The following is a 19,439-nucleotide window of genomic DNA, read 5'->3' on the forward strand; positions in this document are numbered from 1 at the left end:
TTCCCGTTGGGGTCGCCGAGGTCAGCAGGTGTAGAGCGAGAGCCACCTTGCTGCCCACCTACAGCATGAGCCCATATCCCCCAGAGCGACACAACGAGCCACATGCCCACGGCAGGAGGTCGTTCCAGGCGGCTCAAAGAGACGGCACAAGTCCCCGTCCATTAAAACCACTGATGCTTGAAACCCAACCCAAGAAAACAAAAAAGGAGTTAAACCGCAGAACGGCCATTCAGAGCGCAGTGATCAAATGTAAACCGGGACACGTTTCTCCTGAACTGCAGGGTCTCTAAAATGGAGAGAGCATCAGCTAAGGCTCGCTTCAGGGCATCTTCTCTATCTGGACCTGGCACATAGAGCATTATAACTTAACGGAAGAACGAAGTGCCGATGGGCCCAGTGGGAGACGATGGATGAAGATGTCACGAAGGCATCATCCAACAGCGAAATCTCCACCTGCAGCCTTGGGGAGGCGTTTACCCTCTTTGACGGGCAGCGGATGGAAAATGCCCCGAGTCCAAGCGCACTGGGTACTCCATGTTAGTTTCACTCTCCAAACAATACTAAGTCGATGTTGGAGGAGCAGTTATTAACTCATTTAGAAATGATTTTCTCCAAACTTGCAATAACTACGTATTACTTACAGTGATTCACAGCTGGGCAATTTTTACTGTATCAATTCAGGGTAAGTACCTTGATCGGGGGGGGGGGTGTGGTGGCGCAGTGGGTTGGACCACGGTCCTGCTTTCCAGTGGGTCTGGGGTTCGAGTCCCGCTTGGGGTGCCTTGCGGTGGACTGGCATCCTGTCCTGGGTATGTCCCCTCCCTCTCCAACCTTGTGCCTTGTGTTGCTGGGTTACGATCCGGTTCACCGTGACCCTGCTTGGGGGGTGTGTGTGTGTGTGTGTGTGTGTGTGTGTGTGTGTGTGTGTGTGTGTGTGTGTGTGTGTGTACGTACCTTGATCACAGGTACTACAGCACATGCAGGGATTTAAACCTTGGTCCTTTGAGTCTAAAGCAGCAGCTCTAACCACAGTGCCACCTGCTGTCCGGGACCTCCTAGCACAAAGGGCTCTGACCCGCACGCAATTCTGCAACACCATAATCGTGTCAGAATTTCTCATTTCGACTACGCAACTTAAATTATTTCACAGAAATGCCGAAGGAGGAAGAGGGCAACCAGAAAAAGATGCAAGAGCTGGTGTGATTTACTGCAGCGGGACTGTGAGAGAAGGAGTGGACGGAGAGCAATGACAGCGTTACACGGTTAAGGGAATTTCAGTTTGCACCGACAACAGCAGCTGCCCTCCTCTTGCACCAGCCAGGTGCTGTGAGACTGCAGCACTACTCACTGTGCCACCATCCTTTAAGACAATCCCCTGCAGAACAGGAATACAACTGACTGGGGAGTAAATGAAATTCAGCTCGAGAAAGTGACTCGGAGACACTGCAGGGGGAGAAAAGTGGAAACAAGAAGCAGCACGAGAGGCGTGGCGACAGGGAAGGCCTGCGAGCGCAGACGGCCGACCTCCTCCGAGGGTCCTTCCTCGAACCCGGGCTCTCGCTGGGGATCAGAGCAGCGCTCTCCCTGACTGATACAGAATGTGACAACGCGGTTTGACATTTCCCCGCTCCCGGACGGTCTCCCCCAAGGCAGGTTTGCAGACAACTCGCTTTTCTCCACATCTGCCTATATGGGATTTGTCAGACGTCCACGTTGCGGCTGCTGCACCAAAGGTGCTCGTGCGCAAACGTGGAGCGGGGAGCGAAACCCGGAGCCGAGGCATGCGCCGGCTGCCGCTCTCCCACGCGCGGTACGTGGAGAACACGGCGCGCGGTGCCGTACTCGCTCCTCCTCACGCATTTTTCAAATCCCGGATCCCACCCGTCGGCCGACACACAATTAGGAGCGTGTTCTGTCAAGAAAGCCGGCTCTATGTGACAATCTGACATTTGGGATCAAACAACAGCAGATGCATCAGTCAGGCAAGAGCACAAGTGAACTGGGAGAAATCGCTGTGTGAATACATGATATCCGTACGCATGGTATTTACAGTACAGTACACCCAGTCTTGCGATCTGAGCTGGTCATGTCTAATAGGAACACTGCCATTTAATCTGTATTTATACATTTACACATACCGTATATTCTTTGAATAAGCGTCATCAAACGAATTCATGTGGAACACAACCTTGGCTTTTTTTGATTAGCAACTGACCAGAAAAATTGTACATTGGTCCTTTCTAATGATCACTCATTCAATTTTGCCCCCTCCCCAAGGGCCTCTATTTTGGCAAGCTGCTCTTGATCCCATCTGAGGTCCAAGTGAAATTGGCACACTCAAGCCATAACCTGATCCTGCAGACACTTCCGGTATAACATCTGATTATGACCTACAAGACAGTCAAAGGATTTGCACCCTCGTGACTACAGGGTTTGATCACTCGCTGTGTTCCTTCATCTCTGGCTGCTTGTTGGCCCAATTCACAAGGAGTCCAAATTGAAAGTCTATAGGTTTTTGGTTTTGGGTCCAATGTGGTAGAAAGACCTCCCTCTGTCCCTCAGAGCTGCTGAATCCCTTTCAGCATTCAACAAGGCTCTCAAATATCTAAATTACTGCACATGCTCTGAGAAATTAAAGAAAAGATCCTAAGAAAAGGTAGTGGGTAGCTTATCCTGATCTGCTACAGTAAAAAAGTCCATGCTGTTTACCCTGGTAAATAACTGTAAGTAGGTTAACACTATAACTTGCTCTGGAGAAAAGCATCAGCTAAATGAATAAATGTAAAATTAAGGACGCAGAACAGACTTGTTAAATTAACCAAACAAAATGAAATATAAAAATGGCCTTCGGGGCCTTTGTGGGGTTAAAGTCCCTTTGCTTTTTGAACCTATTAATATGTGAGGGTGCAGGGTTCATCAGGAATGACCGTCCTCTGCCTCCCCTGTCTCCTGCTGGACCACTGTACGCGACCCTCACACCCCGCAAACCCTGAGCCAATGTAGCTCAAGCGGTGACTGTGTCAGCCTTGACCATCACGCGATGATGGAAAAATGAAAGATGAAGGAACCCTGCAAGAGTAGCACCCTGTAGGGGGCGCTATTGTGCGCCAAGGATTGAATGGACAGGCATGCGTTCTGTTCGGTTGGAGTACAAGAGTTCAAATTGTTGTCGCTTGAGAACAGCCATTCTGCATAGAATACAGAATGATACAGAATTAATTAATTCTGTATTAATTAATAACCAACCAACATCAACAGCTTCCGGTCCCAAGCAGGGTTGCAGTGAGCCAGAGCCTAACCTGGCAACACAAGGTGCAGGGCAGGGAGGGGACACACCACCACAAATAAACAAAAAGCTTAGAGTAAAGGTACGAATATGACACGTACAAAAATACTGTATCTAACCGTCTTGTTCTGTATCCTCAAAAACCCAACGACAATTCATTCACTGGGGGATTATTTTTCAGCCTAAATATAACATGTTATGGGGGCACGGTGGCACAGTGGCATGGTGGCACAGTGGGTTGGACCGGGTCCTGCTCTCCGGTGGGTCCCACTTGGGGTGCCTTGTGACAGACTGGTGTCCTGTCCTGGGTGTGTCCCCTCCCCCTCTGGCCTTATGTCCTGAGTTGCTGGGTTAGGCTCCGGTTCCCCGCAACCCCGTATGGGACAAGTGGTTCAGAAAGTGTGTGTGTGTGTGTGTATAACATGTTACTTAACATATGAAACTAAATCTTAATAATAAATCAAACCAGACACACATACATTTATTTTGCAGACACTTTTCTCCAAAGCAACTTCCAATGAACTCTATGTAGTGTTACCAGCCGACACCCCATACTCACCAAGGTGACTTACACTGCTAGATACACTACTTACACTGGGTCACTCATCCATACATCAGTGGAACACACACACGCTCTCTGTCACTCATACACTACAGGAGAATCTGAGAAGCACGTGTTTGGGAGGAAACAAGAGCACGCAGGGGAAACCCACAGAGACAAGGAGAACATATCAGCTCAACACAGAGAGAGTGGGGATCAAACCCACATCCTCTTGCCGTAAGTAAGCAGCCCTTCTCGCTGTGCCACCACGCCACTTGCAACACTTACACTCTGCTGTTAGATTTTAAATGATGAACAAAAAGACACTGGGGGGGGGGGGTGTCAAAAAAAGTCAGCTGCCAAAAAATATAGTCCATGTTTGTGTCACTAAATTCTGAAGAACGGAAATATATAATTAGCACCTCTCTTAGCATGCATGACACACCTGCTGCAGTAACCCCGGGCAATTTAAAACCCGATTAAACGAAAGACGGGTAAAATAAGGGCAGCCAAAAGTCGGCAGTGATTGCGGTGCGATTCGCCGCTCCGTCGGGATCCAATCTGTTTACAAAGACAAACTTCCAGGGACTTTAACTTCTAACGTAACCAGGAACACGTCAGAATGTCCACAATAATTAATTTATAGGAAATGTAAGGATCTAATTAACATCTGTGTGCGCTGGGGGAGGAGAAGCGGCAAACCTAATTAACCTGAAGCTCTGGGCGAGTAAATGGAGACTCTGCAGGCCGTGTGGCATTTAGCGAGCACTGAAATAAAGCCCGTTTTCTGCTCCGTCATTTTTTTTTTTTTTTTTTGAAAGAGATTCATTTATTGGATGAAAAAAGGATCTAGAATGTTGGGACATAAACTCATTTATTTACCGCAGAGATTATTTTACGACAGGTACTAATGATCCCTCATTCAACAGATACTAATTTCACCAACACCAGTCTTGGGCCAAACAAACTAATCTAGTTGTGCTCAGCGCACTCGCTGGCGGTGGGAATTTTCCCAGTAAATATCTTACTGAAACCAGACACACTGGCTCTTCATATTTCAAACTGGTGAGTGAAACACACAGTCCAAAGAAATGCTGTTCAGGTTCACCCATAGTGTGTGAGTGACAGAGGGAGTGTGTTCCACTGATGTATGGATGAGTGACCCAGTGTAAGTAGTGTATCCGGGTGCTCTGGTTTCCTCCCACACTCCAAAGACATGCTGTTCAGGTACCCCATAGTGTGTGAGTGACAGAGAGAGCGTGTGTGTGTGTTCCACTGACGTATGGATGAGTGACCCAGTGTAAGTAGTGTATCTAGCAGTGTAAGTCACCACGGTGAATAAGGTGTGTGGGCTGGTAACACTACACAGAGTTCATTGGATGTCCCTTTGGAGAAAAGCATGTGCTAAGTAAATAAAAGTATGTAAATTTATTTTTATTAGCGTTTTTTTTCGCTGGTCTGTTCGTTGACATCTCAGTTTACAAAGGAGTGAAAGCGACTTGTGTTTACCTGCCCTGTTACTAGGTGGCAGTAAAGAGCACCCTAACAGGATAAGAGCATGTGGGCGCCTTAAATCAACTACCACTGTGTTTAAAAACTCTTCCAAGGCCTTTGCTGAATGTCTCTGATCAATAACAGGAAGAAAAACATTGCACGTTCATGGCATGAATCAATCAACATTCTTCAGTAACTTCAAATTGTGTTTAATTTTAACGTGACTTCAAATGAACAAAAAACTATTCGTCTATTTATTGTAGCTATATCCAAGATTTTTTAACAACCTACACAGCAAATAAACTGAGGGACGTTTGTTTTTATTAAACTTTTACTGATTACGACGTAATGGTACTTTGTGTGACTTTGGACTTAGGAACGAAACAAATTACATAAAGACTCCCGGTTGTGTTTGTGAGACGAGTACACAGTGTATGAGTCTTACTTCACTGTACCAGTTCCGATTCGTGCTTCCCCAAGAGACACCGGCTGGGAACGACTTCAGTTTCTGAGGGACCTCATAGGTTAAATTTCTGTTGCTATAAAACTGAGGTCTTTAAACACGTGTTTGAAAGTCTTGCGCTAAATTCTAATTCATTCATTCGTTCATTTCATAAAGAGCCAGTCACACTGGTCAACTATGGTCGTATTCACAACAGCAAACACCCTAGAACACCAGCAGTACGACTGGGAACCACCGACCTCCCCTGAAGGTCACACTGGAACCTTCCATATCGCTTCCCGGTCACCCTTATAAAAATATGTCAGCAGGTTCCACAAATCTCCAAGCAAGCCTTTTTTTCGTCCCCGATCCATCCCTCAAACCAGGTTCATATCTCGACAAAATGGAAATGGATTTCCCTGAACTTGAGAGTCCAGCTAAGGATACAATGGCTTTTCAGTGAACGACAAACGTGCGAATTTTCTGCTCTCCGGCCATCCGTAGTCTGTAGGAAGAATTGCTTGGGAAATGTACCGTGAATAATGAAAAAAATCTGCACCGCTTAGTGGTATTTATCAGGAACAAAATAATTCACAGTCTAATGCTATATGAGGAAATTTCAAGACACTATAATTAAAAATATTGTATCAGAAAATGAGCAAAATTTTTCACATTTGTGTCTGTATTCATGCTACTCTACGCCTTTGTGCTTTACCTGACATCTTGAGCACTACAGAGACAAGACCTTGAGTATGAAGAGAAAAAGTAATATCTAAAACATGTTATTTATATTTATATTTTTATTTAACATACATTATTTTATCTGTTTTTATTTTTACTTTTGTTGTTTTTTATTTGCAACGATTATGCCGCAATACAAGAATTCAGAGACATGTAAAAATTAAAGGTGCGATCACACAAGATCCTGGATGACAAATGAGGTTTCCAATAAAACACGAACTTAATTACTTAGTGGTGAAGGTAAAACACAAAATGTTAACTTAGCACATTTATTCTCCCAGAGAGCGGCATAGCAATACAGCTATCAAATTTCTCTGATCCGAATTTATGTGGAGAAATTACGTGATGCCTCAAAACTGATTTATTTCCACTGGTTGCTTTAAGCAGCTGTCATTGAATCAGTTGCAGCAGTTAGAGCCATTTCTATATTCCCAGACGATCTGCTTCGGCTGAGATTGTCAATTTCATCATGGCATGCTGGCTCATTGTATGGATGGCCTGTTCTAAACTTCAGCTCCCAGTGACTATTCTTGGACATGGTGTCTGGTAAGTACAGTAATAACAGCAACAGCTCCAAACTTCTCCAACTCAGCTATAAAAAACACTATAAACATTTTCCTTTGGAATAAAAAAGGTTGAAAACCAAGTATCTTCACTCTTGGGCGACAGGTGGTAACGGTTGGATACTCAAAGAGCCCTGCTTTGAACGCCACCTCCTGCTGCAGACTCCTCGATAAGGGTACTTACACCGAGTTCACACACACCGTCTACAATTGCTTGTCCCGACGGACCGGAGCCTAACCCAGCAACACGGGGCGCAAAGCTAGAGGGGGAGGGGACGCACCCAGGACGGGACGGGATGCGACACCAGTCCACCGCAAGGCACCCCAAGCAGAACTCGAACCCCAGACCTGCCAGAGAGCAGGACCCAGCCAAGCCCGCTGCGCCACCATGCCCCCCCTTTACACTGAACTGACACGGTAAAAATAACCCAGCTGTATAAACGGGAAAATCTGTGTAAGTCACTTTGGAGAAAAGCATCAGCTAAGTGAATAAATGTCTCCATGCAGTCTGTTGATGACTGTCTCAGATTAACAAGTGAGAGTAATGGTTAGAGTTGCTTTCTTTGGACCCAAAGGTTGCAGGTATGAGTCCCCCTCCACCCGTAGTATCCTGGAGCAAGGTACTTAGCCTAAATTACCCCAGTAAAATTACCTAGCTGTGTAAATGGGTAAATAATTGTAAGTAGCTCAACATTACAAGTTGCTTTGGAGAAAAGTGTCAGCTAAATGTAAAACTTCATATGTGGAATTTTATTTTGCTTCAAAGGTCTAAGGATGTAGATGAAGGGAACTGTCCAGTAAGGCTGGAGTTCTGAGGAAGACTTTCAGTCGAACCCCATCGGATGGAATGAAAAGCTTTTCCGAACAGTTTCGACGAAACGGCATCACGGACATCAAATTTTCCCTCCATTTCTTTCATCTCGGGCCCGGATTTTCCTTCCTTTATCTGTCCTTCTCTGTCTGAGCCCTTAAATTGGTGCTCACATCCTGTGGCTTTGTGCAATAAGCCTCTGTAAGCGAGGTGGAGCGCGCCGCACTCACGCGCAGAGGGCTTTTGTGATGCGCACAATGCGGAGCGCTCCCCTTTCCTGCGGGGGTCAATCCGAGCCCACCTGCCTCCAGAAATGCCAGTAAATGTCAGTCACCAGTCGTCAGCCGTCATCTCTCGATCATCCAGCGTTTCCGGCCTTGAGGCAGGAGTCGAGGTCGGCGTCGCGGTTAATAACGTGCCACTTGCGCTGGCTTCCTCCTCCATTTCCGCCGCTGAGTCCCAGAGCCCTGGCGGAAAGCCTGGAGCGGTGGCCTTGAATACGGCACCCTGCGAGCGCGGTGCCTTGGGTTCGACACGATACGCCGAAGAGAAGCCGTCAGCTTTTTCATTGCATATGCATGGTGGGAAACTGCTGACGGCATCATTTCCTCTGTACGGTAAACTGTTATCTGCAGTGGGAAACACCTGGGACGTCACACATCGCTACCGCAGACGTCCCAACTCCGGGACGTCCAAGTACGACAAACTGTGAAGGCAACGTATGCAGCGGCTACAAGGCACTCGCCACCATGACGATGGGCGCAACGGCCATATGGCTCACGGACGCCGATGAAGAACGTTTTCCAGGAGATTCTTCCTCGAAGGGCCGTGGGGTCGGCCAGGCGCGCCAGTGTCCGGCACACTGAGGGGTAAGGTGTGGGTGGTTACCTGCAGGAAGGTTGGGGTATTACCTGGAGGCAGGCGGGGGCTTGGCCACGAGGCTTGTTGACATCCACTGCTACGAGCTGCCATCCTCCAGCAGCATCTTCATGGAACATCTACGGCCGAAGAGGGGCAGGCACACAGGTGAAACACACCGCATAGAAAAATAATAAGAAAACCATCCATCCATTCATGACTACTTGTCCCAGGCTGGGTTAAGGTGGACCGGAACCTATAAATAACAAAATACGATTAAAAAGCACAAGTCAATAAAGTAGAAAATGTAAGAAAAATTAGGAAAGATCTCACAGTTTTGCCTGAATAGTAATTGAGCACAAATGAAGACATTATAATTCTGTGCTTCCCTCTAAAAATTACAGCTGACACAGTTGGGCGAGAGCGATGTCAACAGAAAGTGTCTTTGAAATTTACCAGAAGACTGAAAAATACTGTTAGTATTATAGTTTGTCTTTTATACTATTATTTCTTTTTCTGCTAAAGAAATTCAGTGATCTGCCTTCCAGAGAAGTTTAATTTTAATTTGAGAGTGTGCTTAATAAAATATGTATAATTTCCAAGCACTTAATATTGCTCACTGTAGCAATAAAGAATGGCAAGCAGTTGCAACAATTACAAATGCGACAAGTAAATGAGAAATTTCACATATTAAATTATGTGCTCATTTATAGAATAAGAAAATCACAAGGGAAAGTAGTGCCTTTACAGCCATTAATCACTGAGTGCTTTACAAAAATCATTTACTGCATCTGATTTACAAAGTAGGTTACTATTAACACAATACACCACATTTTTTTGCTCAGACACGTAAATTTATGATTATTATAACAGGAGTCACAGGACAGTTCACAGTGTACTGTTCACAGCTGCTGCTTTTGGATCTAAAGGTTGCTGGTTCAAATCTCATCTGCTGCCGTAGTGCCCTTGAGCAAAGTATTTACCCTAAATTGCTCCAGTAAAATTACCAAGCAGTGTAAATAGGTAAATAAATGTAAATTCTCAAACAAAAAGCCCGATTATCATGCGATCACACAGGGAAATTCTCATATCTTCATAGGACATTTGCGTCGCCTTTTAATGTGCAGCGCAACAAGGGGATTAGACACAATAAAGCAGACATACTGTATACGTATAAAAGACGTAAAGCAGAGGCGCCTTCCTTCTGTTGTCCTGTACAGGCCGCTTTGTCCCTAATGCACTCATCATCTTAAGGAGGCTCTCCGAAAATTAATTCTGTATGCAAACACGGCTCTGCCGAGGTGTGGCTCGAATATCCTGCCAGTAGAGTATGAGCTCCATCCCCCTGGACTGCCTTAAATCCATTTTTATTACAGGAGATCAAAGTGAGGAACTTAAGCCTCATTGTTTCACACTAAATAACCGACTTCTCTGTAAGCTGCTTTAATTACTTTTTTTAATAGGAGACTCGGGCATCTCCCTGTGATTTTAATTACTTTTAATAGATACAGAGCGGGTAATGGTTTTCAATGTCAAAATGGGCTCAGAGCTGTTTTGTGCCAAAGGGCATTCAAACCAGGACACAGAAGATTATTTAAAGCAATAAAAAAAAAAAAAAAATATATATATAGAATACATATATATGTGTGTGTGTGTATATATCTATATATCCATCTGTCATACACTATTTTATAAGTAGGTGGTTTAACTGAACATTTGCTCTATTTATATCTTGGCTTGGTCTGAAGACAGCAGTGCAAGCTGAAACGCTACTATAATGTGGAAAAAAGTGTTACAGTAGGATGTTTCTGGAAAGATTAATGAAGGAATAAGGAGTACTTGTGCTGTGAAATGCGAGTTTGGAACCCATTTGCTGGAACTTGGAGGAACATAATAAAAACAGAGAAAACTGCAGCCAAAGAGTGAAACTCAAGCAAACTCTGACATTCCGAAGAGAGTGTAACATGTATGTATATGTGGGAAAATATGAGTCATGCGGTGAGTAAATATCCCAATGAAAAATGTTTGGAAAATATGTCGAAAGCAGAGGAATCCGAACAAGTTCAACGGAAACAGTAGGTGGCGTAGTGGTTAAGGCGCAATTGCAAAGCCATGGGTTTGAATCCTGCTGTATTTCCCTTCATCAAGGTACTTAACCTGAGCTGATACAGTAAAAATGACCCAGCTGCATTAACAGGTAAATCTCTGTAAATAGCTTAGAGTATATACGTGTAATTGTATAAGTCACTTCTGAAGAAAGAGGTCAGATGTGTGAAATATGATGAACGGCAAATGACCGAACCCTATAATCAGGGAATCTTTTAAAACCACATGAGAACAGTGGGAGTACTTTTATTACTCGTCCCCTCAAAAGTCTTGTTTCATCACTGGACATAACAAAAACGATTTTTCTGTTTACGAAACACACGGAAAAAATGAGCAAAGGAGTTACGGAAAGTGACCGTTCACAATACAGTAGAACTGTCACAGATACACGAGTTGATCCTCATGTGGCTCCACTGGTCATGTGCTCAGTCCAATGGGTCACAAATCGTTATATGTCAACAAAATTTTTGCTTTTTCCAAACCACAGCAAAATGGCACAGTGTTTAACAATCTGCATCTATAATACACTATTTTGGTTATCATTAAGAGCTTTATGCAAAAGAATCACAGGGGATAGCTGGTAGTGGTGGTGAGAGGTACTGCCTTGGGACCCACAGGTTTGAACTCAGGCTGTAGTACCCTTAAGCAAGGTACTTACCCTTAATTGCTTCAGTAAAATTACCCAGCTACACAAATGGGTAAATAGACTAACACTGTAAGTTGTTTTGGTGAAAAGTGTCAGCTAAATGAATTTACATTTATTTATTTGATGCTTTTCTCCAAAGCGACTTCCAATGAACTCTATGTAGTGTTATCAGCCCACACACCTTATTCACCGCGGTGACTTACACTGCTAGATACACTACTTACACTGGGTCACTCATCCATACATCAGTGGAACACACTCTCTCTCTCTCTGTCACTCACACACTCTGGGTGAACCTGAACAGCATGCCTTTGGAGTGTGGGAGGAAACCAGAGCACCTGAAAACTTATACTGCTAGATACACCACTTAGACTGGCTCACTCATCCATACATCCGTGGAACATACACACACACACACACACACACACACACACACTCTGTCACTGACACACTATGGGGGAACCTGAGCAGTATGTCTTTGGAGGGTGGGAGGAAACCAGAGCACCCAGAGGAAACCCACACAAACACAGGGAGAACATGCATACTCCACACAGACTGAGCAGGGATCGAAACCACGTCCTCTTGCACCACCCAGGCGCTGTGAGACAGCAGTGCTACTCACTGTGCCACCACGCTGCCCATCAATGAATAAATGCAATGTCAAGAAAGGTTTTCGAAAAAAAAAATAGGGTAAGAATTTTTATCAAAGGTACTACAGCAACAGCAGTGATCTGAAGAATGGTGGTATGAGTTTGAGACAGCACCTCTGACCACTACGATGCCACCTGCTGCCACAATACTGAGTGTCTGGGATCGGTGTACCCAGCTGTATAAATGGGTAAGTAACCGTAATAATAATTATAACCTTAACATTTTCAGTCACTTTGGAGAAAAGCATCACGTAAATGAATCACAAAATATCGAAATAGTGACGTCTTCAATTTGTGTTCCGCTTTTCAGATTTGTTTTTAAAAATTTTGGAAAATATATGAATAAAATAAGACTGTGATGCATTGGACCCTTCGGTCTTTCCAAACTGTATTTTGGCGAAATTCACTGCTCTACTTACTATGTGACTGTCCAGTTGTTCGGTATTAGCCGTCACTACTCATGGGCAAAGGGACAATACAAACACAGAGAGAAACAGACACACGCAGGTCTGAGTGTGACGATCCAGGCCTTCGAGGGACCTGGCAGCATCGAGAAAAACCGCTGCTCCAGCTGCCAAGTCCACAAGGCCTGACTTTCGCACCATCGCCTTCCTGGTTCTGACACGGCCTCAGCAGAACGGTAGGGGGGGCGAGTGAGCGGTGGGGCTGGGAGGGTTTGCATCTTCCGAGCCCGAGTCTCAGACTGCACCATCAGGTTAACCCTTCATCGACACCAGCAAGCCCAGCATCGCTCGCCCTCGTCGCTTTCCGGCATCGGCCCCCTTCTGTCCGCCTTCCTCCGTTTCATCTGAACACGTTAGAGAGCCGATTCTCTCCATCGAACCCAGGTCACATTCAGGAGAGGTTCCCAACTCAAGATGAAGGGGGGGGGGATCCTAGTGGTCCCACCCACAATCCCCAGCATCCCCCGGACTGTACAGCTCGAGACCTTGGTGCATGTGTCTGTACTGCGTGCAGTGTGTACTGTCCTCCAAAGTCTCAGCAGAGCCAAATATAGAGCCATTTATTATTGTTACAGTTATATTTCATCATTCCTCTCGGTCCAATATTTCAACTGGTTTTCGTCAAATTTGTATCTCAACAAGAGACCTGAGAAATTCACCCAAGCACTTTGCTCAGGACCTGTGCGGTTGCCGTCCCTGCGGTCATCTGGACTTCACGTGCATTTCGTTGGTCTGGGAGCATCTCCAAAAAAGGCCCTTTCTGAGCGATCCTAACTCTCCCACCACTACTGGTACCACCCTGGTCTTGGCGTTCCACATTCTAATGACCTCAGTTTCCTGCTCCTGACACTTGGGATTTTTCAGCCTCTTTCAGCAAAACGTTTGCCTCCTCTGGGATATACGGTATATCGATATCGATCAATAGGCAGGTCTTCTCCTCCTCATTGTGCAGCACTGTGTTGGGGCGGTTTGCCGACATAGTATGATATCTAACTATCGGTTCCTCTTAAGTGATGGAAACATCTCTGCTGATTCCATTTCAGGCTTATGCTCATAGTACGTATCAGTCACTCAGATGGGGCTTATTATTATTATTATCATTATTATTATTATTATGCAGGGTATTTTTCACTGTATCAATTCAGGACAAGTACCTTGATCAAGGCTACTATAGCAGGAAGTTGGACTCGTACCTGGGTTCTTCAAAGTGCAACACAGAGGCTTGCTGCATCATATGTAGTCACGCTGCCCGAGCTACGTGTTTAATTAGTATTACCATGAAGAGTAAATTGTGGTCATGAACGCAATGACCTTGACAACACATATAAGAGAAACAGCTTTGAATTCCCACCAGCGAAGCTGAAGGTGAAGAGAACAGGAAAAGCGGAGTTTCGACTGCCCAGGTGACAATGTAGGGTACGACTGCCCAGGTGAGCATTCAGCGTCCCTTCGCTCAGGCGAGGATGTACCCGTACCTGGGTGGTGGCCGTGGATGTCGTACTGCTCCTCGATCCCCACATCTGCTGGAACTGCACGCGGATCTCGGCAAACGTCTCGATGATGACGGCGATGAAGACGTTCTGGTGGGAGGAGACCGTCCCGGAGCGGATCGTTGGCCCCGGCGTGAGATTACAGGAAGACGGGAAGGGTGACATCCAGGTGAGAAACAGTTTATCGCATCATTTCCTCTCTGCTCTTGCAGTTTAATTACTGTGCACAGCATTGCCCCCTGCGGAGGCAGGAATCTTAAATGAAACTTTCTCTAGGAGTGTGTGTGGAGAACTTGGAAATGTCAACAATGGAAACACTACCTCTAGATTATGAGGGGTTAATCCAGAGGTGTGTCTCTCTCACACACACTCCGGAGCACAAGTTCTTAGGTAAAACACCTCGTCACCCTCTAGACGAGTGTGTCCTGCGTGTGCCGGTGTGTTAAAAAAGCCGATGAGTCGAGGTGCTCAGGTGTAGCGAGCCGTACCTTGACCAGCCAGGCGAGGAAGAAGATGAGCGTGATGAAGTAGAAGTAGGAGCGCCAGCGGGGGAAGCTGTCTATGGCGCGGTACATGAGGAAGACCCATCCTTCCTGGGAAGCTGCTTCATACACCGTAAAGATGCTGGTGCCTTTGGAGACCAAGAGGAGAACAAACTCGTCGGTGACCTCAGCGCCTTTCTCCGGAAGCCCCCGCCCTTCTTCAGCACCACATTACTGCTCATACTTTTTAACTTACACTTGTGCATCTGCTCACATTTAATACTCAGGTTTTACAACTTTTAAGTGCTTTTCATGACCAAGATATGCCTGTCAGTCCATGCCAATTAACACAGCACAAAAAAGACTCAAACTCCCACAATGCATTGCTGTGATCACGTTACACAGCTATTATGTAATATTTTCACTTTCAGCAGTAAGCACATTTTTCCATGAGTGACTATTGTTATTATTATTATTATTATTATTATTATTATTATTAACTTAGCTGACACTTTTTGACAAATTACCATGTTAGGTTTGCACACTAAGCTACTTACAGTGATGACAAGTGATTTATTCAGCTGGAAAAATTTTCCCTGCCTCAACTCATGTACTTCCTAATATATTTCTTAAAATTGCCAATCTTCAGATGTGCACCAGGAAAATAATTGAAGAATTAAGTAGTGAGCAAAACTGTTTTAGGAAAGAAGATGTGCAGACACAACGCAGAAGGAATGAAGACTCCTAACTTTTTCTGTTTACCAAAAAGCAAACTGAGTATCTAAAAAAGAGATGGAGGAATAGGCCACTATCACGCTCAGTACACTCAACATGCCGCCAAAGTGCCACTGGCTGCATAGGAAGCGACAGAATAAATCAGTCTATCGCAATTAACGTGTTAATTGAAGAACCAGAATTCCAGTGCTGGATTCAGGGGACAATAGAGAAGGAAGGTAAAATTTTGAAGTGTTAAGAAATATTCAGCTGAGCAATTATGACAACAGGAGGACTAGTAACAATTGGATGTAGGATAAAATCCAACTCAGTCTGTGCAGAGTTTGCATGTTCTATACGTTTTCCTGTGTGTTTCCTCCAGGTGCTCTGGTTTCCTCTCACACTCCAAAGACACGGTGACTCTAAACTACCTTTTGTACGTGTGTGAGTGAATTACCAATTCACGCTGGTGACTGGGTTTTCTGATTGCCCTGTGGTGGACTGGTGTCAAGGATGGCATGTGGGTGTGGACCAGTTCGCAGTCCCACTTTGGACCAGAAGCACATGCTTGCTTGAGCGTGATCTAATAAAAGGTCCAGGCCTTGTTGTTATACCATCCAGACCTTGTTGTTCTACCATTGTTTGCACAGTTTTCACTGCAGCGAATATCGAGGGCTGTCCCACCTAGACCTGTCGTCCAAATTAAAACCAGACTAATTCACAGGCTGCCTGGGAACGAAACCCATCACCAAGAGGAACAGCCAGCGAACACTGGTCAAAGTTACACTGGAAAAACAAACCTTTTTCATTCATAATATTTTTTTCATAGCTTTATTTATTATTAGTATTTTAATATTCATAACATATACCTCTTGATGAACTGGTATGCCCTACAGGGTGCACCATGCCCCACACACTGTGTTTCTGGGATAGGCTCCGGACAACCATCACCCTGCACTGGAACCGGAGGTACTGATATTGGAAGAAGGGATATTAATAACACAGCCACGTTCTGAAAATGTGTTTTAAAATAACAGAGATGTTGCAGGGATTTGCACACCAAGAACCGGGCCTCAAACTGGACTATGTGCTGCTTTTCCAGTTAGTCCGAGTCTGAAATATTCATTGTATTTCACTATATTTCCTGCCAAGAAATGTATATTTCTTTAAAATTTTAACTAATTTCCATTTCCTGCAATGTAATTTTAAAATATTTATATTTGTTCATTTAACTGGTGCTTTTCCAAAGATTACAGTCTTGAGAATCTGGGTACTTTTTTAACTGTATCAAATTAATGTAAGTGCTTTTAAAAAAAATGGTACTACAGCAGGAGGTGGGACTCGAACCCGAGACCTACAAGCTCAAGGGCAGCAGCTGTAGCGTCAAGGATTCAGAAATACACTTTCAGAATTATGACTGTGGCCCAGCAAACTGATGTGTTGCCACTGTGGCAGAAAAGTGTGTAAAAGGAAAAGTCAAAACCTTTATTGGTATTATAATAATAATAATAATAATAATAATAATAATAATACACACACACACACACACATTTTCAGAACCGCTCGTCCCATACAGGGTCGCGGGGAACCGGAGCCTACCCGGCAACACAGGGCGTAAGGCCGGAGCGGGAGGGGACACACCCAGGACGGGACGCCAGTCCGTCACAAGGCACCCCAAGCAGGACTTGAACCCCAGACCCACTGGAGAGCAGGACCCGGTCCAACCCACTGCACCACCACGCCCCCCCTATAATAATAATAATGATCATTATAATAATAATAATGGCCATCCCATCCAGGGTGTACCCGCCCCTCTCTTGTGCCCACTGATTTCTGGTTAGGCTCTGGACGACTGGGACCCTGAGTAGGACAAGCGGTTAACGCAAATGGACGGATGGATAACAATGCATCCCCAGGATGAGGGTGCACACAGTGATGATCCCCCCGCTTCGAGTGTGACGCGTGTTCCCCGTCCCGAGCTTTTCGCTGCCGCTCGCCGTGCCCCCATCCTCTCGTTACAAAGCCACTTAGGCTGAAATTGGTCAAACAAATGTGGCACAACTGGGAACAAACTATTTATTACTATTTAATGCTGACGGTGACACTGTTTACAGGGGGCCCGTTGCCAGGAGCACAGCGACCTCGACCGGAGCGGCTGCTCAGAGTGGGCGGGGCAACAAGTTCATCTTCATCTGAAAAAAATGTATCTGTCCTCTTTAAAAGCTGTGAGCTACGTGCTCCAAAGACACTTGTTGTACCATTGTACACCTGCAAAACACGTCTGTACTGAGCAGCGGTTTGAAAATCAATGTCAAATAGCAGTTTATGGAGCTTTTAAGAACTAGTGCATATTAAGAGAATCGGGGACTGGAACCGAATCGCCAAGCGGGTGGTTCTAACGTTCACTACAAAATATGGAATTGTGTCAAAACCTGCATAATAAATACATATCATCCTAAAATCGCTGCAAGGAATGATGGATTTACCCCACATCCTGTAATTACATAATTACATCACAATCACAGTCACAATTACTGTAATTACATAACTGAGCTGTATATTGCTGAACTGTCAAAAGAATATTGGAGCGTATCGCTGGAGTTGTGTTTTTCCTAATGTATAAGTCCCACCGTACCCACACTCACAATCTGTGTGTGAGTCCATGTCACTCTGCTGCTACACACACTCAGTCTGTGTGTGAAGAAGGAAATAAAGTAACTCTGCTGCCTGTAGGGTGTGTTCGAATGAACAAATGTGTGTGATGGCCCTGTGATGGACTGTGTCCTGTCCAGGGTGTAACCTGTCTCACGCCCAGTGCTTCCAGGATAGGTGCTGGACCACCGGGACCCTGCACTGGGCAAATGGTTATGGATGGATGGATGGATGGATGGATGGATGGATGGATGCATGGGTAAAATAAACTTTCTGGTCATGGCAACGGTGTGAATTGCCAGCAACTGTACAGACAGAGTTCAGAGAGTATAAAGAACACAGAAACAGCGTTTGTGGCGTGTGTTTGGTTGCGACGTGACGCCCCCCCACCGAGCTCATTGAAGCCGCTGTAGCCGAGCTCCTGCCTGCTGAGGCCCAGATCCTCCAAGTCGGCGCATTTAAAGCCCTGAGGACACTGGTATCCCTCTCCATCCTTGGAGCAGTGTGTGTCCGGGATGGCCAGACTGTTCCAGGTCACGTTTCTGGAGGAGGGGGGAGGGAGGTGACAGCGTGAGCATCAGGCAAACAGTTGGGGGGGGGTGATCACAGAGCGGAAATCATTCACCGGTACATTTAAACACAGTAATTAATCGCCTCCCACATCATTTTACCTGCCAAAAAAAGACACACTATAGTGTCTAATACCAGGGACTGAGAGCACATGTGAGGGAACAAGAACATATTATTTGACCAAACTACCATCTGCCAGCCTGATGCAAACAAAGTGCCTGTTAAGACAATAAACCCACCGGATCAAGTGACAGCAAACTGCGGCGTGGAGCTCCAAATAAAATCACGAGCTTCGACTATCAAATGGGAACCTGGCATCAGATACAGGTTTTTGGCAAATGCGAAACAAACAAATCTGATTTACGAGTCAGATTGGAAATGGACACTGACTCTAAACCCAAGCAGGCCAACAGCCCTCATTCCCTCACTGTGTCACTGCATTTTAATTTTTTGACATTTTTCCATTGGAAATGTTTTATTCGTTTAGACACTATTCTCCAAAGCAACTTATAGTGTGAGGTTTGTATATTAAGCCATATACTGTGATTTACCCAATCATACACCAGAGGAATTTATACAGTATCAGGTCAGGGTATACACCTTGATCAAGGGTACTATAGCATGGGAAGCAATTTAAACCCGGGTCCGAGGGTTGCAAGGTGACAGCTCTAACCACTACGCCACCTGCTGGCCCCTGTACAGAATGCTTTCAGCAGGGCAGTTCAGCTTCTTTATGTTGCCTAAAGGCACAATAGCTGGGGCATTTCTGGGCCTTGAACTGGAAAACTTCAGGTTACAGGTCCTTAACTACCACCCCATCTGCAGAACACGGTATATTTTCCACACACACACACACACACACACACACACACACACACACACACACACACACAGAGTCTGAAATTGTTGGTCCATGATTGTCTTGCTCC

General features: G+C 45.3%; 1 protein-coding gene across 5 annotated transcripts in view; it reads right to left on the reverse strand.

The window, feature by feature from the left end:
• nalcn (sodium leak channel, non-selective) overlaps nt 1–19,439 on the reverse strand; it is a 93,870-nt gene that overhangs the window by 58,258 nt on the left and 16,173 nt on the right. For 4 of the 5 annotated variants that reach the window (XM_029256664.1, XM_029256663.1, XM_029256662.1 and 1 more), the window contains 4 exons: nt 18,331–18,482; nt 14,581–14,723; nt 14,078–14,182; nt 8,790–8,876 (listed from right to left, as the gene is read on the reverse strand). In XM_029256664.1, the coding sequence (XP_029112497.1) occupies nt 8,790–8,876; nt 14,078–14,182; nt 14,581–14,723; nt 18,331–18,482 (487 nt within the window). The remainder of the gene's footprint in view (nt 1–8,789; nt 8,877–14,077; nt 14,183–14,580; nt 14,724–18,330; nt 18,483–19,439) is intronic. The other variant, XM_029256666.1, reaches the window with a different exon arrangement.

Source organism: Scleropages formosus, chromosome 12 (genome assembly GCF_900964775.1).
Source record: "Scleropages formosus chromosome 12, fSclFor1.1, whole genome shotgun sequence".
NCBI classification, from domain to species: domain Eukaryota; kingdom Metazoa; phylum Chordata; class Actinopteri; order Osteoglossiformes; family Osteoglossidae; genus Scleropages; species Scleropages formosus.